The sequence below is a fragment of the Meles meles genome, chromosome 9 (genome assembly GCF_922984935.1).
Source record: "Meles meles chromosome 9, mMelMel3.1 paternal haplotype, whole genome shotgun sequence".
Taxonomy (NCBI): Eukaryota; Metazoa; Chordata; class Mammalia; order Carnivora; family Mustelidae; genus Meles; species Meles meles.
The window spans coordinates 67063111-67088072 of NC_060074.1; the positions used below are offsets into that span (position 1 = coordinate 67063111).

The window sequence follows — 24962 nt, forward strand, 5'->3', positions numbered from 1 at the left end:
TTTTTCCCTCCTTGCCCTCCATGATCCCCCCACCCTGCCTCTCAAATTCCTCCTATCGGAGAGATCATATGATAATTGTCTTGCTCTGATTGACTTACTTCACTTAGCATAATACCCTGTAGTTCCATCCATGTCATTGCAGATGCCAAGATTTCAGGGCTTTTTGATGGCTGCACAGTATTCCATTTCACACGTGCCCATGCCTGTGTGTGTGTACACACATATACCACATCTTTATCCGTTGATGGACATCAAGGTTCTTTCCATAGTTTGGCTATTGTGGACATTGCTGCTATAAACATTTGGGTGCATGTGCCCTTCGGATCACTACATTTGTATCTTTAGGGTAAATACCCAGTAGTGCAGTTGCTTGATCATAGGGTAGCTCTATTTTCAACTTTTTGAGGAATCTCCATACTGTTTTCCAGAGTGGCTGCACCAGCTTACATTCCCACCAACAGTGTAGGAGCGTTCCCCTTTCTCTGCATCCTTGCCAACATCTCACATTTTAAAGATTTTATTTATTTATTTGACACAGAGAGATCACAAGTAGGCAGAGAGGCAAGCAGAGTGAGAGAGAGGGAAGCAGGCTCCCCGCCGAACAGAGAGCCTGATGCGGGACTCGATCCCAGGACCCTGAGATCATGACCTGAGCCGAAGGCAGCGGCTTAAACCACTGAGCCACCCAGGCGCCCCAACATCTCACATTTTAAATTTAATTGTGTTGAAAGTCAAAGTAGAATTTAAGTAATTGAAGTGTGATTTGTAGCAGGAGTGTTTTCATTATTAGAATCGTCTCTGGTTGTACTTGGATTGATCATCTTTGACTATTACTGTCTCAGTTTTGCATCAGTCTTCATTTTTTAAGTTTACCTAAAAGAAATCATCGTAAACTCTTCATTGCATCAATTTGTATGACATATCTTTTTAGAAATTTTTTTTTTGGGTATGGAAAATATGTACAGATATTGATGTGTGCATGTGATTGGCAGAATTAAGTATCTTTATTATAATACTTATTACAGAATATACCCTGTTATGCTGTTCATTTAATAAAGCTTAAAAAACTTTTCAGCTTTTTAAAAATTATTTATTTATTTTTAAAGACTTTTTTCATTTATTTGACAGACAGAGATCACAAGTAGGCAGAGAAGTGGGAAGAGAGAGAGGAGGAAGCAGGTTCCCTGCTGAGCAGAGAGCCTGATGCGGGGCTCGATCCCAGGACCCTGGGACCATGACCTGAGAGGCTTTAACCCACTGAGCCACCCAGGCGCCCCAACTTTTCAGCTTTTTGTTGAAATATAACATATGCATAGAAAAGTGCATGCATGTATCATGAGTATAGAACTGTATGAGTTTTTAAAAAATATTTATTTATTTGACAAAGAGAAAGAGACCAGGAGAGGGAGAAGCAGACTCCTTGTTGGGCAAGGAGCCTGATTCAGGACTTCAGGACCCTGGGATCATGACCTGAGCTGTAGGCAGGTGCTTAACTGACTGGGCCACCCAGGCACTCCATGCTATATGAGTTTTTAAAAACTGGGTGTTCCTGGGTAATCAGTATCTGGGTTGAGAAATTGAACATTACCAGTATCCTCTAACCCCTTTATGTTCTCTGTCACTGCTTCATGTTCTCTGTCACTGCCTGTAAGAGTAACAAGTATCCTTTTTACTAATCCTATACATGAGTTTTGCCTGTTTTGTTTCTTTATATAACCATTTAAATATAATACCTACTCTTCTGAGCTTGACTCTTTCAGAATAAGATGCTGTTAATATTTCTCCATGTCTGTATAGGTGAGGAATAATAACTACATATAATTTGGTCAGAGATCCTTTTAAAATTTTAACTAAAATTTGAAATTGGATACTGAATGATAGACTCAATTATAAGTTACCAATAATAAATATACATACATATTTATTGGCGGGATAATATATTTTGATTCATTATCGAATATACAGAAGCAGTGGTTTTTTTCTTTTTAAGAAATAAAGCATGATCTTTTTAGTTTCTTGAGGAAAAGCAAAAAGGGACGTTGGTGTCTGTAATTACTAAAATTAGAATTCAGGTAAAATTTACTGTGCATGAAAAAGAGGTCATCTATTTTATTTTCATGCTTTTAACCGTGTATCACTTTAGATTATCAAGCCTTACTTTAAGAAACTCCAGAAAGAGTGATTTAGCAGCTTCTTTGATAATGTGTTTTGCTATAGGGATTTCCCTGAAGTTTTCAAGTTGATTGTACCAAGATAGAAAAAAGGAAAACTATGTGTGTGAGATAGAGTCAGTGACATTTTAATTCTTTAGCATCTAATCTGAGACAGTTTTTTTTTCATGTCACTTCAAGTCAGGTATTTCTTTGTTTTCTTTTGAACTTGAGAGCAATTAGTTACATTCCCTCTTTTCTGTACTAAAGTTTTCTCCCTAAAAAAACAGAGCAATCATGTGTCAAATCTTAATACCCTCTGGTACTTCTTTCGAAATCTTTTCATTTGACCAGTTAATCTTATTTTCATTGGCATCAAGCTTTCTGGTTCTGATTCTATTCTAGTTCCATTGTATTCTATTGTTAAATTGTTTTTTCTCTGATTTCTTCATTGGCTTCTTTTTATTTCCATTAATACTGAGCATCATCCAAAGTTCTCTTTTAGGTTTCTGGCCCCATTTCTTCTCAGTAACTCTTAATACATCTTAGATATGTTTATTTCCGTGAATCCTTATTAAAATGTATCTGAATTTGACATCTTTCTTTTTCTATTTCTCTCATGTACTTTTTGTATTTTTACCTATTTATTTAGGTATTTTTACCTATTTATTTTTATTTTTTATTATTTTTTAAGATTTTTTAATTTATTTGATAGAGATTACAAGTAGGCAGAGAGGCAGGCAGGGAGAGAGGAGAAAGCAGGCTCCCACTGAGCAGAGAGCCAGATGTGGGGCTCGATCCCGGGACCCTGAGACCATGACCTGAGCCGAAGGCAGAGGCTTAACCCACTGAGCCACTCAGGCACCCCTGCCTCCATCTTTTAAACATGTCATACATCATTTCTGTTTTTCTGGCCTTCCCAGTCCCCTCTACTTTTTTCTTTGCTACTATGGACAACATCATGATCTTCACAGAATGTAAGAGTCTTTATCTGAATATCATTATTGGCTCAGTGTTTAATTTCTTGCTGTTAATGACATTAATACCAGAGGATTACTGTTATTTTCTATAGTAGTTCTGCTTTATTAATTTATATGACTTTATCTAAATGATTTCCTTACATAAATATATATTGATTATCATTATTGCTAAGATATAATTACTAGAATTCAAAATAAAGGAGAAATGGTTCGTTCCTCTTTTATCTCCTAGTAAATATTGCCATTTTCTTCCCCAGGAGCTGCCATGTTACACATTTCCCTTCTGAAATGCCTCAAAAAAAGCAAAAAATTAAAACAGTCTCCTCCTAAAATCCTTTCCTTCCTGTGTTTTGGTTTCAGTTTTTATATGTGAATGATACAACAACATTTGAAGTGTATTTAACCATTTAAATTAAAACCTTTCATTATAGGGGTACCTGGGTAGCTCAGTTCATTAAGCATCTTCTTTCTGCTCAGGTCATGATCTTGGGATCATGGGATCGGGCCCCTCATCGGGCTCCCTGCTCACTAGGGAGTCTGCTTCTCCCTCTACCTATGCCCCTTCCCCTGCTCATCTCTCTCTCTCTCTCTCTCCCTCCCCCCGCAACTATCTCTCTCAAATAAACGAATAAAATCTTTAAAAAACCAAAATCTTTCATTATATAAACTGTATTTTTTTTCTGATTGAACGTTTTACTTCAGCAAGGTTAATTTTTTCCCCATAGTTTTAGTACTATAAAACTTTTTATTGGTATTGAAGCACAAAATTATTTGGACTTGATTTTTTTCCTCTGTATGTTCAATGAAGAAAGATTTTTCTCCTCGAGAATTAAGAGCTGTAATTTTTTTTGCCTCAGATTCTCCTGAGAATGATATTCCTATGGAGATCACAACAGCAGAACCACAAGTTTCTGAAGCAGTATATGATTGTGTTATTTGTGGTCAGAGTGGCCCCTCCTCTGAAGACCGACCTACAGGATTGGTTATACTGTTACAAGCATCCTCAGGTAAAATCAAAGTAATTTTTCAGTGGGATTATTGTAGAGCCTAAGTGTATACAACATGTTAATAAATATCTGTATTAATTGAAAGTTATATCTTTGTCTGGATATAACTATAGATCTGTATAGCAGGGATCAATTTAGATCTGTTAGCAAGGATTTTAAATTTGGTTTTATCTGACTTCCTGAACATGAGTGTTGGAAGAAGCCCTTTACAGAGAAGTCTCTCTATATGTTATACAGTCTTTTTCCTTAAACTGTGATAGTATATTACCTATCCTAAAAGGCCTGAACAGAGTTCAGCTTTCTTGACAATTTAATTGTTTTAAAGTTGGGACGTGTTTTAAGCCCAGAAATATTGTCAGTTAAGTATTTTAACTACATAAGGCACATTCAGGTAGTTTTGCATTTATTTCTTGAACTAGTGGAAGCAGTAATTTTTTTTTTTTTAATTTATTTACTTGACAGAGAGAAATCACAACTAGGCAGAGAGGCAGGCAGAGAGAGAGGAGGAAGCAGGCTCCTTGCAGAGCAGAGAGCCCGATTCGGGGCTCGATCCCAGGACCCTGGGATCATGACCTGAGCCGAAGGTAGAGGCTTTAACCCACTGAGCCACCCAGGCACCCCTAGAAGCAGTAATTCTTGAAACAGCTTGCTGAATATATTTGCCAATACGTAATTAAAAAATTTTTTTAAATTTATTTTAGAGCATGTGCGTGGTGGGTCGTCGGGGTAGGGGCAGAGGGAGAAGTAGAGACTCTCAAGCAGATTCTGCACTGAGCAGGGAGCCTGACATGGGGCTCCATCTCATGAGCGAGATCCTGACCTGAACTGAAATCGAGAGTCAGCCATTTAACTGACTGAGCTACCCACGTGTCCCTAAAATTTTTTTTTGAAAAATTTTTGAAGGATTTGTCTGAATGGTCTCTATCCTTTCCCATGCTAAAGTATTTTGAGGTGTGATAACTCTTACACACTCTAGTCCTAATGTATTCAATCCATTTTCAACAGGAATTTGTGTGAAGCAAAGAGAAGATAAAATTCTTTGACCTTGCTTCTGAGCATTTTTTTCCTAGGGTGTTTATTCTCTAAATTAGTATACTAAAGTGGAAAGAGATATGAGACTCCCCTGAGTTCAAATGCAAGTATTGCTTGATGTAATCTGGCTAAGTTTGTTGCTTTCTTTTAACTATGGAGACAATATTGACTTCAGAGGATTGTTTGGTTAAGTAATGTAATATAGGCAAAAGGATCTAATGGGGTGCTGGTAAATTAGTTTATCCTCTTCTTACTTTTCTTGCTTAAAAATAAAATTCCTTTGGAAAATCCCTGTTGAATAGGACATTGGAGTAGAGCTGTCAAGACCAGAAAGGCCTACTAAAATGAAATGTGTGGGGTACCTGGGTGGCTCAGTGGGTTAAGTGTCCAACTCTTGATTTTGGCTCAGGTCATGATCTCAGGGTCATGAGATGAAGCCCTGTGCTCAGTGGGGAGTCTGCCTCCCCCGTCTCCCTCTACCCTCCTCTGGCCCCTGGGCGCATGCGTGCTCTCTCTGTCTCTGTCTCTCTCTCTTTAATAAATAAATAAATCTTTAAAAATATAAGAAAATGTGTGAGAGTATTGGCTAGTTTTGTAGCTATTTCTGTTTTCTACTGCTGTGACAAAACTAGCCTATTCGATTATTGCCACTTAACTTTTTTATAACTTTTTCACCAAATACTTTTAATCATAAATGTTTTATTTATTCCTTCATTCATTCATCCCACAAATATTTATTGGGAACCTAGGTGCCAGATACTGTCATAGTATAAAACAAAGCAAAACAGAATCTCTGCCCTAATGAAGGCAGAGATTTTGTTTTTGTTGTTTTAATCTTTGTTTATTATTTTATATTTTTAAAGTGGCTTTGACCAAATTGTCACTTCATTTAATTCTTTTTTACAATTTTGTACACTAGCTAAACTTATTAATACTGGATAATTTCACTATATTGTAGCTCTTTTTTATAGATGGAAGGAAATTAATAAGAAACTAACATGAAAAAGCCTTAGATCTCTAAAAGTGACTTTAATTGGGAACTGTAGCAGGTGAAGTCTCTGGCTGTTTCCTAACTTTCTGAGCCTCACACACCTACTGACGTCTTGCATTTTACCACTCTACTTTTTTCCTTACTTCTGACCTCTATTTTAATCTGTCCCTTCTCTTTTTCTTTTATCTTCTTAATTTTTAATATGGCATATTTTATTTTATTTTTTGTTTCAAGTTTTTATTTAAATTCTAGTTAGTTAACATATAATGCAGTATTAGTTTCAAGAATAGAATTTAATGATTCATCACTTACATATAAAATCCAGTGCTCATCAAAACAAGTGCCCATCATGCATTTAGCCCATCTTCCACCAATCTCCCCTCCATCAACTCTCAGTTTGTTCTCTGTAGTTGAGAGTGTCTTGGGATTTGCCTCTCTTTTTTCCCCCCTTCCCCTATGTTCATGTGTTTTGTCTCTTAAATTCCACATATAAATGAAATCAAGTATTTGTCTTTCTCTGACTAACCTGTTTCACTTAACATAATAAACTCTAACTCCATCCACGTTGTTGCAAATGACAAGATTTCATTCTTTTTGAAGGCTGAGTAGTATTCTGTTGTGTGATATATCATACACACACACACACACACACACACACACCCACACCACATGTTCTTTATCCATTCATCAGACATTTGGGCTCTTTCCATAATTTGGCTATTATTGATAATGCTGCTATAAACATGTGTCCCTTTAAATTAGTATTTTTGTATCCTTTGAGTAAATACCTGGTAGTGCAATTCCTGAGTCATAGGGTAGTTCTATTTTTGATTTTTTGAGGACCCACCATACTGTTTTCCAGAGTGGCTGCACCAGCTTGCATTCCCACCAATTGTGTAAGAAGGTTCCCCTTTCTCCACATCCTCACCAACAGCTGTTTTTTCCTGTGCTGTTTGTTTTAGCCATTCTTACAGTGCGAGGTGGTTCTCTGTATCTGTAGTTCTGATTTGCATTTCCCTGATGATGGCTGATGTTGAGCATCCTATCATGTGTCTGTTGGCCATCTGTATATACACCTTCTTTGGGAAAATGTCTCTTCATGTCTTCTTCCTATTTCTTAACTGGATTATTTGTTTTTTGGGTGTTGAGTTTGATAAGTGCTTTACAGATTTTAGATACTAACCCTTTATCAGATGTGATTTGCAAATAACTTACCCCATTCCATCACTTTCCTTTTAGTTTTGTTGCTTGTTTCCTTTGCTGTGCAGGGGTTTTTTATTTTGACGTAGTCCCAATAACTCATTTTTACTTTTGTTTCCCTTGCCATAGGAGATGTGTCTAGTAAGAAGTTGCTACGGCTGATGTTGAAGAGGTTACTGCCTGTGTTTTACTCTAGGATTTTTATAGTTTCAGGTCTCATATTTAGGTCTTTAATCCATTTTTTAAAAATTTTTTATTTATTTCTTATTTTTTATAAACATATAATGTATTTTTATCCCCAGGGGTACAGGTCTGTGAATCGCCAGGTTTACACACTTCACAGCACTCACCATAGCACATACCCTCCCCAATGTCCATGACCCCCCTCCCCCTCTCCCAACCTCCCCTCCCCCAGCAATCCTCAGTTTGTTTTGTGAGTCACTTATGGTTTGTCTGTCTTTAATCCATTTTGAATTTATTTTTATGGATGGTGTAAGAAAGTGGTCCACTTTCATTTTCTTGCATGTTGCTGTCCAGTTTTCCCAACACCATTTGTTGAAGAGACTTTTTTTTACATTGGATATTCTTTCCTGCTTTGTCAAAGATTAGTTGACCATATAGTTATGGGTCTATTTCTGGGCTTTCTGTTTTGTTCTATTTATCTATGTGTCTGTTTTTGTGCCAGTATCATACTATTTTGATGGCTATAGCTTTGTAATAGAGCTTGACATCTAGAATTGTGATGCCTCCAACTTTGCTTTTCTTTTTCAAGATTGCTTTGGCTGTTTGGGGTCTTTTGTGGTTCCATACAAGGTCTAGGATTGTTTGTTATAGCTCTGTGAAAAATGTTGTTGGCATTTTTATCAGGGTTGTATTAAATATGCTTTGGATAGTATAGACATTTTAATAATATTTATTCTTCCAATCCGTGAGCATGGAATGTTTCTTTCATTTCTTTGTGTCCTCTTCAATTTCTTTTATAAGTGTTCTATTATTTTTAGAGTACAGATCTTATACCTCTTTAGTTAGGTTTATTCCTGGTTATGGTATGGTTTTTGGTGGAATAATAATGGGATCGCTTCCTTGATTTCTGTTTCTGCTGCTTCATTATTGGTGTACACAAATGAAACAGATTTCGTTACATTGATTTTTTATCCTGTGAATTTGCTAAATTCTTGTATCAGTTTTAGCAATTTTTTGGTGGAGTCTTTTGGGTTTTCTACCTAGAGTATCATGTCTTCTGACAATAGTGAAAGTCTGATTTCTTCCCTGCCTATTTGGATACCTCTTATTTCTGTTTCTTGTCTTATTGCTGAGGCTAGGACTTCCAGTACTATGTTAAATAACAATGGGGAAGTGGATATCACTGTTTTGTTCCTGACTGTAGAGGAAAAGCTCTCAGTTTTTCCCCATTGAGGATGGTATTAGCTGTGGCTTTTTTGTATATGGCCATTATGAAGTTGAGGTATGTTCCCTCTATCCCTATTTAGTTGAGGTTTTTATCAAGAATGGTTGCTGTATTTTGTCAGGTGCTTTTTCTGCATCTATTGAGAGAGTCATATGGTTATCCTTTCTTTTATGAATGTGGTGTTTCACATAGACTGTTTGTGGATATTGAACCACCCTGCATTCCCTGCAGCCCAGAAATAAATCTCACTTGATCATGGTGAATATGAATATGGTACATTTTAACCACATAATGGAGTGAAGAGACTAGTGAAATGAACTTCCATGTCTCCATCAGTCTTCAGTAGTGATTAACTTGAGCTAATTTTATTTATCTTCCCCCATTCCCCAAATTATATTGAAGCACGTTCCAGACATCATTTCATTTCACGTATAAATATTTTTACTGTTTCAGTTAAAAAGAAAGTTCTTGTTTTTAAAACATAACCACAGTGATTCATAAGTAAATTAGTTCCTCAGTATAGTTAAATATCTAATCAGTGTTCAAAACTCTCCAGTTGTTTATTTACTTTATTAGATTAATTAATTTATAGTTATAGGGTCTCCTTGTAATCTTTTAATTAGTAGTTTCCTTTTCATCTCCTGTCTTCCTCCTCCATTCTCCCAAATAGGCACTCTCCTACTCCCGTACATTTTATTTTTTTTTTTTGAGTATAGCCCCATGATGTTTAACTCTTTCCTCTGTCTACTCTATTTTCTGTCTGTTTGAGATATTCACTTTAAATGATGACTATTGCCTAGAGCAGTCAGTTCATCAGAGATCACCAATCTTTCATTTTTTGTTTATTACATGAAATATTTCTATAAAAGAAGTTTTACTTCATCAACTATTTTGGTTACTCTGACAAATAAATTATACCTGAAAGACAGGATAAATACCATCTTCTTTCCCTTTATTTAGTAATGCTAAATATTGAGGTATTGAGGTAGTGGTTCTTTAGTACTTTCCCAAAATAATTAATTAGTACTTTTAGTATCATTATGATCTGTTGCAGTTAATTTCTTGTTGATGATCACATTCTTCTTTGTTCAGTGAGAGCCTCTTCACGTTACTTCCTCAGTTCTTTTGATACAAAACTTATGGACTTGGGAGTTTACATTTTCTGGCATGGCAAGTTATACCTTTCTGGCCCAGAAATCAGTCATTTCTCTAAGAAGCCTTAGTCTCTTTTACTAGGAAATGGTATTTAGAGAACATGGTCTGGGTGCTAGTTGTGCTTATTACTCTAGACTTTTTTATAGCCATCAATCCTTTATTGGCCTGTCTTGAAACCATGCATCAAAGAAGAGTCCCATGATTTCTCCCCTTAGTCTAACATTCGAGTTGTGCTGAATTATAGACTTTTGATTAGGAGCCCTTCAAAACACTGCTTTATAGCAGTTTTATAAAGTTCTAAAGGTATTGTTTTATATGCTGTCTCACTATTGTGCAGAATGTCTGTTGTAAATATTATTGACTTGGGGGAGTTTCAGTTCTTTGTAGAAGAATACAATATTATACGATCTTTTTCATTTTATTACTCACCACAGTCTTTGAAAAACTCAAGAAAGTCAGTGTTTTAATCTTAGTGCTTTAAAAAAACATATGTAATAAATAAAAAGCCTATAATAAGGAATTGAATCCAGAAGGACCTGCAGATTGAGATTTTTAAACCAAATATCAGTGTTCTTGTAGAAAAATGCAGATAGTCAAAAACATGAATGGCAAGGAGGGGAGATGGAGCTGTAAAGGAGCAGAATTTTTGTATACTATTGGAAGTTGATATTAATGTTTCCACCTTGACTCTTAGAAAGTGAAGGTAACCATTTAAGAAAAATCTAAGATAAGAAATGAGAAGAGAATCAATATGGTAAACTAGAATATTCAATTAATCACAAAAGTAAGTGGTAATAAACAAAGTGAGGAACATATAGAAATAAAAAGCAAAAAGCAGAATTAAGCCCTTCTAAATCAATGATTATTTGAAATATAAATGCATTCAACTCTCCAATTAAAAGGCAGAGATTGATAGAATAGACTAAAAAACATGAATATGCTGTCTATAGGAGACATTTTAGATCCAAAGACACAAATAGGTTGAAAATGGATGAGAAAAAGTATTCCATGCAAATAGAACCAAAAGAGAGCTGGGATGGCTATTTCAGACAGAATAGATTTTAAGCAAAACATTGTCACAAGAAGAGAAAGGACATTATATATTGATAAATGAGTCACTCCATCAAGAAGGTAAAATAGTTATGAACATGATACATACCAGAGCCACCTGGGTGACTCAGTTGGTTAAGTATCTGACTTTGACTTGGGTCATGATCTCAGAGTCCTAGGATTGAGACCCACGTCAGTCCGGCTCTGTCACACAGCAGGGAGTCTACTTCCCCCTCTTCCTCTGCCCTGTGCCTGCTTATTCTCTCTGTCTCTCTCTCAAATAAAGTCTTTTTGTTTGTTTGTTTGTTTGTTTGTTTGTTTTGTTTTAAAAGATGTAATACATACCAAACATGGGCGCCTGGTTGGTGCAATTGGTTAAACATCTGACTCTTGGTTTTGGCTTAGGTCATGATCTCAGGTTATGATCTTAGGGTTGTGAGATTGAGCCCTATGTCAGGCTCCTTGCTCAGTGCAGAATTTGTTTGGGATTCTCTCTACCTCTCCCTCTGGCCCATCCCTCATGCTCTTTCTCTTTCTCAAAATAAATAACTAAATTTAAAAAAAAGAATACATACCAAACAGCAGAAACCCAAAATATATGAAGCAAAAATTGATAGAATTAGAGGGAAAAGTAGTTTTATAATCATAGTTGAGACTTCAGTGCCCCATTTTAAATAATGTGTAGAACAACTAAACAGAAGATCAAAGAGGGAAAACACTTCAGCAGCACCCAGGTGGCTCAGTTAGTTAAGTCTCCGGACTGTTGACTTTGGCTCAGGTCATGATCTCAGGGCTATGAGATCGAGACCCATGTTGGTTGTGTGCTGAGTGTGCCCCTCCCTTCCAAAACCCTCAGTTTGTTTCTCAAAGTCCATTGTCTCTCATGGTTTATCTCCCCCTCCAGTTTCCCAGTTATGCTGAGTGAAATAAGTCAAGCAGAGAGAGTCAGTTATCATATGGTTTCATTTACTTGTGGACCATAAGGAATAACATGGAGACATTGGGAGATGGAGAGGAGAAGTAAGTTGGGGGAAAATAACACATTCTTAAACAGCTACTGGGTCCAACAAGAGATTACAAGTGAAATTAGAAGATACTTTGAAATAAATGAAAATGAAAACACAACATACCAAAACCTATGGGAAAATAGTACACAGAAGGAAATTTGTAACTATAAATGTTTACATTAAAAACAAAGATCCCAAATGAATAATCTAACTTTACACTTTTAAGGAACTTGAGAAAGAAAAGCAACCTAAACCCAAAACTAACAGATGAAAAGAAATAACAAAGATTAAAGCACAGATAAATGAAATAGAGAATAGGAAAACAGTAGAAAGAGTCAGCAAAAGCAAAATTTGAAAAGCAAATTTGAAAATGTCAAAATTGACAGTTTTATGGCTTGACTGTCCAAGAGTTAAAAAAAAAAACCAAACTCACAGAAATAACTAAAATCAGAAATGGAACTTGTGAACATTATCACAGTCTTAAAGAAATAGAAGACTATAAAGGAATATTATGAACAATTTTATGTCAATGAATTTGATATCCTAGATGAAATTGATAAGCTCCTAGAAACACAAAAACTACCAAAATTGACTCAAGATGAAATAGAAAATTTGAACAGACATTGAACAGTTAAAGAGAGTGAGTCAATAATCAAAAACTTCTCAACGAATGAAGGCCCAAGACCAGAAAGCTTCACTTATGATGCTACCAAATATTTAAAGAATTATCATTAGTCCTTCTCACACATAAAAAAAAAAGAAAGAAAAGAAAAAGAGGGAATACTTGCTAACTCATTCTATATTAACAGCCTTATCCTGATACCAAAGACACATAAAAATATCACATGAAAAGAAAATGATAGACCTAGTATCTTTTATGAATATAGATCAGAAATCTTCAACAAAATCCTAGCAAGCCAAATCTAGCAGTGTATTAAAGAGGATTATACATTATAGTTAATATCATTTTAGTTCCTAGCATCTCCCTCCTTCTATTTCTTCTTTCTGCTGCTGCTGTAAATCTCTTCAGAACTTAGGGTCCACATTCATATATCTAATACTGATTCCTGAAGAATGGTCTTCCCATGCTTACTGAGTCTTGTAATAATATATGGCACTGTATATTTATGTCCCCACTCCCTTTTTTTGTGCTTTAGATATTTTATAATTATAAAATCTTGTTAATATTATTTTTCCCTCTTGCTATATACCTCTTTCCCAACTTTTCATTTTGAAAGTTTTGAATCTACAGAATACTCTTTCCCTGCACTCAGCAATTGTTGACATATTGCCATGTTTATTTTTCTTTTCATCTCTTATCTATACATACATACACACACACATACTTTTTAGAAGAAAATGGCAGATGTCATGATGTTTTATCTCTGAATACTTAAGAATGTATCTCCTAAGAACAAAGATATTCTTCTATATTATTATACCCAAGAAATTTAATAGTAATATATAATATTTTGTGTTTAAATTCTCTCAGGTTTTTAAAATAAAGATTATTTATTTATTTGACAGGGAGGGGAGAGAGAGAGAGAGCAGAAGCAGGGGGAGTGGCAGGCAGATGGAGAAGGAGAAGCAGACTCTCTGGCCAAGCTGGGAGCCTAATGCAGGGCTCGATCCCAGGAACCTGGGATCATGACCTGAGCCAAAGGCATTTAACTAACTGAGCCACCCAGGTGCCTCAGATTTTTTTCTTTTTTCTTTTTTTTTAAAGATTTTATTTATTTATCAGAGAGAGATCACAAGTAGGCAGAGAGGCAGGCAGAGAGAGTGAGAGGGAAGCAGGCTCCCTTCAGAGCAGAGAGCCTGACATGGGACTCGATCCCAGGACCCTGAGATCATGACCTGAGCCGAAGGCAGCGGCTTAAACCACTGAGCCACCCAGGTGCCCCTCAGATTTTTTTCTTGATCCAAGAAAATGATCATACATTGCATTTAGTTGTCATTTCTTTTTCTTTTTTCTTTAAGATATTATTTATTTATTTGAGAGAGAGCAAGCTGGGGACAGTGGGAGGGGAGATTCAGGGGAAGAAGCAGACTCTCTGCTGAGCAGGGAGCCCTGTGTGGGGCTTGATCCCAGAACTCTAGGATCACGACCTGAGCCAAGGGCAGACACTTAACTGACTGAGTCACTTAGGTACCCCTTAGTTCTCATTTCTTGTTAGTTTCCTTGACTAAAATAGTTTCTTCAGGCCCTTTTTAAAATTTTGAAGTGTCTAGGTCAGTTCTGTAGAATATCTCATTTTTCGGATTCATGTGATTATTTCCTCATTAGGTTTAAGTTAAACATTTTTGGCAATGGCATTATATAAATGATGCCCCTTCCCATTCCATCACATTAAGAGGCTCATAGTGACAGTTTGTCTCATTATTGGTGATGCCAACCAAGTCTGATCGCTTGGTTATAGTGGTAGGTAATCTATAGGATGATACACTGAGACTCTGACACTTCACCCTTTTACTTGATGTTCCTTGCCTGAATCAATGCGTGTGTTATCTGTTACTATTACTCTTTTCAAAACTCAAATTTTCTCAAATTTGGCCATCAGAACTCCTGCAGGTCTTCATGACATGGCCCTCTGTGTTTGAATATCTCCTTGTTCTTTACTACATACAATTCCAGGCTCCAACCCTGGATGCACTTCTTTCTCCAAGGATCTCTGTTTCTTTTAGTGAGAAACAGAATATTTAGAAATAAAGGTTATTGATACTGGAGAATCATAACTTCTAGGCTTTTTCAGTGGACATATTTTGAAAACCATTCATCCTCCATTACAATCCATCCATCCATCCACCCAAAGTTCATACTAATCTTTTACTGTTATTTCAAAAAAAAATCAAGAGATTTTAATAAATTATTTATTTTTTTGACAACTGGGAGGGGTAGAGAGACAGGGAGAGGGAGAGAATCTTAAGCAAACTCCACACTGAGCATGAGCGTATGTAGGGCTTAGTCTCACAACCCTGAGATCATGACCTGAGCTGAAGCCAAGAGTTGAATGTTTAACCCAACTGAGCCACCCAGGCACCCTTGTCATATTTTAAGATTTATTTACTCTGTAGAAGAAAACTAGAATATCACTTTTTTGGGGGTCTCTAAAAAATATCCTAATTGTAGAAAATTAGTGTAGCTTGTGATAAATAACAACTTTCAGTGAATCATGTTGAATCAGGTTGTTATTTAATGAACTCTTATTTTTGTTGTTAATGTAGTTTTAGGGCAGTGCCGTGACAACATTGATCCAAAAAAATTGCCTATCACTGAAGAGGAGCAGATTTACCCTTGGGATACATGTGCAGCAGTTCATGATGTGAGACTTTCATTATTACAGCGTTATTTTAAGGATGTAAGTACCCTTTTTATCATACAGTATTTCTGTCAGCAAAATTAATGGTTACTTCTCTGCAGAGTTTTACTTTTTATTTTTTCTTCTATCAAATGTCATTCTTATTTGGAATGTTGAAGTTTATTAGAAAAAAAGTTACTACACAGGTAGTAAAGAAATGGAAATCTGTTAATAAGTAAAAATTTCAGGTTGTAAGTGTTCAACTATATTTTAAATGTTGTTTATTGTGAGATATACACATTCAGTTCAATGCAATGATATTCACTCTATTAAAAACTTTTAGATTTACATTGAATATTTTTTGAAGATTTTTGCCTCCTTCTTTTGTTTGCATTTAAAGATAAGATCTCATTATAATATTTTAAAAATGTAAAGTAAACAATAACTGACCTAGTAATGATGAGCATCAGAATAGGATGTGGTTCAGTAGCCTGGACTGAGGAGAAGCCTTCTGGTGGGCTCTTGAGGAGATGGTGGCTCTAGTTAGGGAGGCATTGTGAGGAGCAGAAAGAGTTCCAGGTGAGGATAACTGGGGCTTGGTCTTAGCAATGTAAGCTTGCTGGATAAACTGTCTAGGATTCAGTTTCCTCGGCTATAAAATAGGGCTCATGTAATTTTTCATTCAGTTACCTACAAGGTTAAAAATTTCTTTAGATCACTTTGCATGTTATAAAGGTCAGTATAAATGTATAGTAGGGTTTTTAATATTTAAGCTAACCTTTTCAGAGTGCTCAGGTTAGATAGGCCTTATAAGGCAGTTTGGGTTAGGTAATGAGGACCATGCTTCCATATGTTTTCAGAGGCTTTAAAAAGAAATTACTATTATTTGGAAAAAGAAGCCTCTGTGTGTGCGTGTGTGTGTGCATGCGCATGCATGCACTGGCATACATATGCACACATTTTCACACTTTTTTCTTTATTCTCTTTCTTTGAATTTTTTGCAGCATATATATATATATATATGTATATATATATATATTAGTCATAGACCAATAAATATCTTCATTTTGAAGAAAATGATTAAATTGTACTAAGTTCTGCTTTTGCAGAAATTTACTACCACCTTTATTTGGATTTTATTCTGTTGCCATAATCCCGGTTTTAATTTTGTCATTTTGAATCACTTTAGAGTAGATGAGTAGAGATGAATCCTAGAGCCAAACAGAAAAGCAAAATAACTTGATCAAATGAGAATATAACCCAGACTTAAGAGCAAAATAAGTTTGAGGAAAGGGGAGATATAATAAAGGAGATAAAGAGTATGGTATCTCTTTCTTAAAGTATCCAGAATAGTTATTCATTTCTAGAAAAAAATCTCTTTTGTAAGAACTCTGAACTGAAATCTGAATTGGACAGACTCTCTATTGTGTGTTTGTCAGTGATGTGGGATTTTATTCTTAAATATATATATTTTCACACAATACTTTGCTACTTTCATCATGGTTATTTATATATGTAAATCGTATATACAAAATATCTAGTGTGTTCCCTGGACTGTTACCTCTAGAAGTGTAGGGCTGTTCTTACATCGGTTTTATGGTTCCCTCAGGGTCTAGCATGTGCTATGTGGGTTGTAGATGTTTACTAAATTTCTTACTGAACTACTCTAGTATGGTTTCGTAGGCAGACAGACTCTGTACAGCAGAAGAGTTACTGTTAATGGGCACTGATTTTGATTACAGAATTGAACTGTGTAGACTCTGCTCTCTTCACATGAGTTGCATGCATTTTACAGAGATGACCTATAGAATTTTATCATGCAAGTAATATTGCTGCTGAAACTCTAGAGTATTATATATAAGAGATGGGACCCAGTAGGGAGAGAATCTGAGCTTTGGAGTCCATAGACTTGGGTTTGAAGCGGGGCTCTGGCATTTGTAACTGCGTGATCTTGGTAAATTTTTCATTCCTTTTTTGTAAGGTTTTAATAAATATTGAGGTTAAGATTCAGCATTAAGAAGTTCTCAGCACAATGGTGGGCACATCATTGAAGTCTTTCTAAAATATTAGTCTTGTGTTAATAAATGTTTCCTGCCCTTTTTTTCTATCTGATTCATGTAAGAAATCTAACCATTACATAGACAAATGATATACTGATTTTAGTGTTGTTTTTTTTTTAAGATTTATTTATTTGAGAGAGAGAGCAAGTGTGGAGGAGGGGCAGAGGGAGAGGAAGAGGAAGTCTCAAGCAGACTCTGTGCTGAGCATGGAGCTCGCTGTGGGGCCAGATCTCAAGATCCTGAGATCATGGGGCACCTGGGTGGCTCAGTTGGTTAAGTGCCTGCCTTCAGCTCGGGCCATAATCCAGGAGTCCTGGGAACAAGTCCCACATCTGGCTTTCTGCTCAGCGGAGAGTCTGCTTCTCCTTTTCTCTTTCCCTCTGCCCTTCCTGCTGCTTGTGCTCATGTGCACGCTCTCTCCCTCTCAAATAAATATATAAATAAAATCTTAAAAAAAAAAAAAAAGACCCAAGATCACAACCTGAGCCTAAACCAAGAGTCAAATGCTCAGCTGAATGCACCACCCAGGTGCCCCCTGATTTTAGTTTTGAAAGCTAACTGCTTTTATTAAAAGGAAAGATTTATTATGTTTTTATAATATATTGCCAAAGAGAGCAGCTTATTACCTGAGTACCAACCATTCTAAAATGATCTAAATCTGCTACTTCAAGTGGCTCCAGAACATAAAACAGAGATGAGAGGTCTCTGTTGCTTTTCTGATTTGTACCAGTAGAAGTTAGCTCACCTGCTGTGGGTATTTGATTTGTGCTGTTATGCATCTTTAAATTGGCTGGGAAAGCATTTTGCACTGTGGCATATTTTCAACTTTTAGCTACTTGTGAACAATCTTGATTTAACATTGGAATTTTGTTTGTTATTGTTTAAAGATTATTTGGTTATCTTACATTATAATGTAAATGTTTCATCTCAATGTAAAAATAAAGTTTAAAGGTGTACTCTGTTTTAATGGCTTTTCAAATCTTTCATGAAGTGCTGTCACTCATGATAGACCTTTATTGCTCTCACATGGTCATCTGTTTACTACAGACTCTGGAGGGTAAACTCAAGTTCAGGCCCAAGTACTATTTAACAGAGGCCAAATGAAAATTCAAAGAAAATTATTTTTGGAGGAAAAGTCTAAGCCTATTTATAGGTTGAAGGGAAAGAATTGGTAGGGAAGAAGAGAAGAGTAAGTTGAAGATGTAAGAGAGGGAGAGGCAATAAAAGCAATTAACTTTTAGAACAGATTTCAAAAAGGTATTGTTGCTTATATAATCTGGGTCCCTTCTTTATTGTATATTATATTAAACCTTTGTAAATGTTAAGATACCTTTTGGGGTTATCTTATGGCCAAATTTGTAGTCTAGAAAAATGTATGGAGGGTGATACTTATGCAGAGAAGATATTGGAGTCAGGGAGACCAGGTAAGTAACTTTATTGAAGAGGTGCCTGGGTGGCTTGTTTGGTTAGGTGACCAGCTCTTGACTTTGGCTCAGGTCGTAATCTCAGAGATGTGAGATCAAGCCCCATGTGGGCTCCCTGCTGAGTGGGGAGTATGCTTGGGATTTTTTCTCTCTCCCTCTCCTTCATTTCCTCCCTACCTCCCCACCCCATGTGCATGATCGAGCGTGGTCTCTCTCTCTCAAATAAATTAAAAAAAAGAAAAAGAAACTTTATTGATGAGCCTACTCCCCCACAACAAATGATACAGACATGAATGTTATAGTGGGAACAAAGAGGAAGGGGCCAAAATCACAAGTTATTTAGGAGATAGAATCTGTGTGGTTTGGGAGCTAATACTGTGGTATGAAGGAAAAGAATGTGATGTAGAATGACTTTTACCTTTCTGATTTGGTGACTAAATAGACTGTGAAGTTTTTTTAAACCAAGAGGAAAAGAAAGATTCATGGAAAAAATGACTACTTACGTCACATTTGTAAAAAAAAGATTTTATTTATTTATTTTAGAGAGGGAGTGTGGGCATGCACACATGTGAGCAGAGGGGAGGGCAGAGGGAGAGAATCTTAAGAAGACTCCAAGCTAAGTGCAGAGCCTGACATGGGGCTTGATCCCAGGAGTCTACGATCATGACCTGAGCCAAAATTGAATTGGACGCTTAATCAACTGAGCGACCCAGGCGCCCCATGACACATTTTTTAATGTTATCTGAGGGACATCAAACTAGAGATTGCAGAAATCCTCAAATATCTGTCACAGAGGCAAGCGATCCAAGTTGGTAAGATAGTTGAATTTACTGATTAAAGTCACTCGGGGAGAACAATTTTAGTAAGAGAGTAGCACAAAAACATATAACCTTAAGGAATATAAACATTGAAGGGTCAGATGAAGAAAAAAGAGTCTTAAAAGGAAGCCTAAACCAAATGGTTTAAAGAGATCAGAGGAACATCAAAAGAGAGTAGCATTATGGAAGCCAGGGGGAAGTAGGTGTTTTAAGAAAGAAGTTATTATTCCATCGTATATGTATATATATTTGTATATACCACATCTTTATCCATTTTTCTATTGATGGACAATTGGGCTGCTCCCATACTTATAATGCTTTTATAAATATAGGGGCACATGTATCCTTTTGAATTAAGATCTTTGTATTTTGGGTGTGTATACCCGTAGTGTGATTATTGGATCATGGGGTAGTTCTAATTTTAACTTTTTGAGGAACCTCTGTACTGTTTTCCATAGCAGTTGTACCAATTTACATCCCTACCAACAGTGCATGAGAGTTCCTTTTTTTCCCACATTCTTGCCAGCACCTGTTGTTTCTTGTGTTTTTGACTTTAGCCATTCTGACAGGTGTGAAGTGATAACTCACTATAGTTTCGATTTGCATTTACCTGATGATGACTGATGTTGAGCATCTTTTCATGGGTCTGTTGGTCATCTGGGTGTTTTCTCTGGAGAAGTGTCTGTTCATGTCTTCTGCCCATTTTTTAAATGGATTACTTGTTTTTTTGGGTGTTGAATTGTATAAATTTTTTTTTTTAAGATTTTATTTATTTATTTGACAGATAGAGATCACAAGTAGGCTGAGAGGCAGGCAGAGAGAGAGAGAGAAGGAAGCAGGCTCCCTACTGAGCAGAGAGCCTGATGTGGGGCTCGATCCCAGGACCCTGGGATCATAATCTCAGCCGAAGGCAGAGGCTTTAACCCTCTGAGCCACCCAGGTGCCCCGAATTGTATAAATTTTTTAAAAAGATTTTATTTATTTGACAGAGACACGGTGAGAGAGGGAACACAAGCAAGGGGAGTGGGAGAGGGAGAAGCAGGCTCCCTGCTGAGCAGGGAGCCTTGTGTGGGGCTTGATCCCAGGACCCTGGGATTACAACCTGAGCCGAAGGCAGATGCTTAATGACTGAGCCATCCAGGAACCCCCCTGAGGGGTTTGATTCCAGGATGCTGGGATCATGAACTGAGCTGAAGGCAGATGCTTAATAACTGAGCCACCCAGGCACCTGAATTGTATAAATTCTTTATACTAATTATATAGTATTTTGGATACTATCCCTTTCAGCCATAAAAAAGAGTGAAATGTTGCCATTTACAACATGGGTGAAGCTAGAGAGTATAATGCTAAGCAAAATAAGTCAGTCCGAGAAAGACAGATACCATATGATTTCACTCATGTGAGATTTAAGAAACAAAACAAATGAGCAAAGGAAAGAGAGAGAGAGACAGAATAAGAAATGAACTCTATAGAGAATGAACTGATATTTACTAGGGGGGAGGTGTGTGGGGTAGGGGGTGAAACAGGTGATGGGAATTAAGGTGTGCACTTGTGATGAGCACCAGGTCATGTCTGGAACTGTTGAATTACTATATCGTACAACTGAAGCTAATATAACACTGTTTGGTAACTATCATGAAATTGAAAGAAAAGAAGGAAGTTGTTAATGTCAGGTATCACAGAGAGATATATAGAATAGCTAAAGTAATCAACAGCAGAATAGTTTACACTGAAGTATATAGTATAATATAGAGTTTATTTTTCATGGGGTGGAGAAAGTATGATTTATAATTATTCTTATTCATTATGAGCCTAGATATGTGGAAGCTGAAACTTTGTGGTATTTCAAGTTTAAAGATACTGCCTTATGACTGTCAAAGCGGTACTAACTTTATATCACAAAAATAGAAAGTTTGCATTAATATGACTATGAAATCATTCAGAGGTTTATGTGGATATATTTAAATAGGTACATTTTTCTTTTAAAATTAATTTTTTTTTTTTTTTTTTTAAGAGTTCTTGTCTCTTGGCAGTATCAATTGGTTGGGAAGGAGGTGTTTATGTACAAACCTGTGGCCACACGTTACACATAGATTGTCATAAATCTTACATGGAATCATTACGGGTAAGTTGATTTAAAAATGTATATATCATTCTAGGTATTAAATATTTTTATAGCATATACATCCTAGTTCATCTTACGTGATATTGATTGCCATTTGACCTATGCAGCCTTGTGGTTCCTTGACCTCTTCAGCTTCAGGGATTTCATTTTTTTATATCACTTTAGCAAATGATTTCCATGGTAGTAAATTTAGACTCTGCTACTCTAGCTCTGAAATATTAAGCTTTAAAATATCCTGCAGTATCATTTTATTATATGATTATCCTTCAGATTCTCTTATTTTCATTCTCATTAGTGTGTTTGCTTCTGACATCAAGATCTCTAGTCCTGGGGCGCCTGGGTGGCTCAGTGGTTAAAGCCTCTGCCTTCAGCTCAGGTCATGATCTCGGGGTCCTGGGATCGAGCCCCGCATCGTGCTCTCTGCTTGGCAGGGAGCCTGCTTCCCCCTCTCTCTCTGCCTGCTTCTCTGCCTACTTGTGGTCTTTGTCTGTCAAATAAATAAATAAAATCTTAAAAAAAAAAAAAGATCTCTAGTCCTTTACCCCTTTGTATATTTCCCAGCATTAGTTCTTTCCTAGCCTCATTTTTTTGTACTATGCCTTTTCTGCTCTGAAGAGCACTAATTTATTCCTCCTGCCTTGATTTGAGACCCAGACAGCTAGCCCTGCCAGAAAAATCATAAAACTAAGTGAAGTGGTGTGTCTGTAAATTTGTGGTTTCCTGTATAATAGCAGCGTAGACTAGGGTTACCAACTGTGGATACTACTTATCAATTCATTTACCTACCTTTGACTAGTTTCCTCTCCTAGTATCTTTACCAGCTATTCCAATCCTTTGCTCCCCTACCCCAAGCTCTTCACCTGAACTCCAAGATCCCTTTTCTGTCATCAGATTCTGTCTCTTTCTTTGTCACCAAGAAAACAGTGTGGCTTTCTGTCATATACTAAGCTTAGCTTCTTGCTTTGCTTATCTATTCCCTGACAAATAAGTCTGCATCCCAACCAATCCTTAAGCTTTAAAATATCCTACAATATCATTTTATTATATGATTATCCTTCAGATTATCCTTCAGATTCTTAGAGGTAGTATTCCTTCTTCTGCTCAGGAATAATTTTCCTGTTGATACTCTAGTATTCCTTTTTCCTCTTCACCTCAGGGGCCTGTATCTATTAGAAGGTACTTCTTTTTTGTTTCTGTCTTCAGTTTTTCTACCTATTCTGTCCTTTCTTTTAATTCATAAAGATGCTCAGGTCCCTCTCATTCTGAATTTCTTCTGTTGACTTTGCATTCCCCTGTAGCTGCAGTTTTTCTCTTTTTCTCAGCTCAGCCTCTTAAAAGGATGGCCTTCTTATTTCCCAGTTCCTAACTTAAAAGGAGTGGATTCCTACTTTTCCCTTCGTATCCTTACCTCTCACACTTAGTGAATTCTACTCACACTACTCACACTAAGTAAATTCTACTTATTCTGTCTCTTAAGTATCACTTGACTATATTTTACTTTTCATTATTCTTCATTTTTGTGTATGCCTTCATCTCTCATCTTGACTATTGCAGTTCCTTTCTTATCAGTTTCCTTACTTTAAGTCTAATTTATTCACTACATTGATCTTTCTAAATCTGGGGGCGCCTGGGTGGCTCAGTGGGTTAAAGCCTCTGCCTTTCGCTCAGGTCATGATCCCAGGGTCCTGGGATCGAGCCCCGCATTGGGCTCTCTGCTTGGCGGGGAGCCTGCTTCCTCCTCTCTCTCTCTCTGCCTGCCTCTCTCCCTACTTGTGATCTCTATCTGTCAAATAAATAAAAATAAAATCTTAAAAAATATTAAAATGTAAATCTGGTGACATATGTCGTTGGCTTAAAAGTCCTTTACTGAATTCTTCCTGATGGGTAAAGTTCACTCTTCTTTGAATGGTATTCAGGGTACTTCTACTTCATGATCTGGGCTTGCCTATTGCTTTATCTTTATCTTTCATCAATTCAGCATTAATAAACTACTTAATAGTTCCTTAAGAACATTATGCATTTTTCATACATCTGCAGTCGTTCATTCAACAAATATTTTAGTTAGTGTCTATAGTGTTCCAGATACTGTGATAGACATTGGGGATTCAGCAGTGAATAAGACACAGTTCCTTCCTTCCAGGGGTTTACTATGCATTGCGTGAGATAGAATAAATAGACAGTTGCAGTATATGTGTTAAGTGTTACTGGAACTTCTCCTGAGTGCCAGAACATTTGATGAAGTATGGTGCTTGAGTGATGAGAGGTAAGACTGAAAAAGTAATTAGAGGTCTTATTGTAAAGGGCCTTGTAGTTGGTGTAAGGAATTTGAACTTTATTTAGATAAGTTCTTTACAGAGAGCCACTAAAGTTATTAAAGACTTTTAAATAGATTTATGACATCTTCAGAAAGGTCATTGTGACAGCTATGTAGATGGTAGGGGATTATTGTGGGATTGCAGTAGAATAAGAAAGAATGTGGTGATATTCAGGAGGTACAAGATGATAGTGGCTTGAGCTTAGTCATCACACTGGAGATGGAGAAGAGCTTAGAGATTTGAAATATATTTAGAGGAAGTCTGGACTTGGTGAGAAATGACATGTGGAATGTAAGAAGGAGGAAGGAATCAAGGTAATTGTGATCACTGAAAGATTTTGATTGGGAGCAAGAGTCTCACATTAGGTGGATCATAGTGGCAACAGTGTGATTGGAAGACGAGTTAGGAGATGCTAGCAAAGAGACTAGAAGAAAGAAAAGTGGATGGAAGGACTTATGGGATTTATTAAGTAAATATTGGAGTGGAAGAAGGCAGAAAGCTGAAGGAACTGTCATGATTCTCTTCTTTCTGAGGTAGGAGATGTAGCTTTATGCTTCTAGAGTAAAGGAAGCAAGGCTGGGATAGGTGAAGGGACTTGAGAAGTGAAGAGGTGGTTTGGAAAAACTGCTTTGGAATTGGGTGAGAGAATTCTTCATAGGATGTTGGAGAAAGATTGCCTGAAGTATTCAGGGCTCAGTTGAGGTGGAAACAGCTTGTAGCAAGAAGTTACTTCAGTTTTCTTTAATGACACGTAATTTGAGTACAGAATTAGAGAAGTCATCCACTGGATTAATTTTGTATGAAGGTTTTATGGGGTATGTATGATGGAAGGGCATACAGAGGGTGAATGAGAAGTATTGACCAGTTTTTGAAGTGGTACATCATGGTATATAGGCAGAATAGGAAAGTCTTGATAAACTGAGATAGAAGGAAGGAACTGA

At 36.6% G+C, this 24962-nt stretch overlaps 1 protein-coding gene across 3 annotated transcripts in view; it reads left to right on the top strand.

The window, feature by feature from the left end:
• UBR3 (ubiquitin protein ligase E3 component n-recognin 3) overlaps positions 1 to 24962 on the top strand; it is a 239565-nt gene that overhangs the window by 127998 nt on the left and 86605 nt on the right. For all 3 annotated transcript variants that reach the window (XM_046018934.1, XM_046018937.1, XM_046018935.1), the window contains exons 25-27: positions 3988 to 4137; positions 15206 to 15339; positions 21596 to 21706. In XM_046018934.1, coding sequence (XP_045874890.1) covers positions 3988 to 4137; positions 15206 to 15339; positions 21596 to 21706 — 395 coding nt within the window. The remainder of the gene's footprint in view (positions 1 to 3987; positions 4138 to 15205; positions 15340 to 21595; positions 21707 to 24962) is intronic.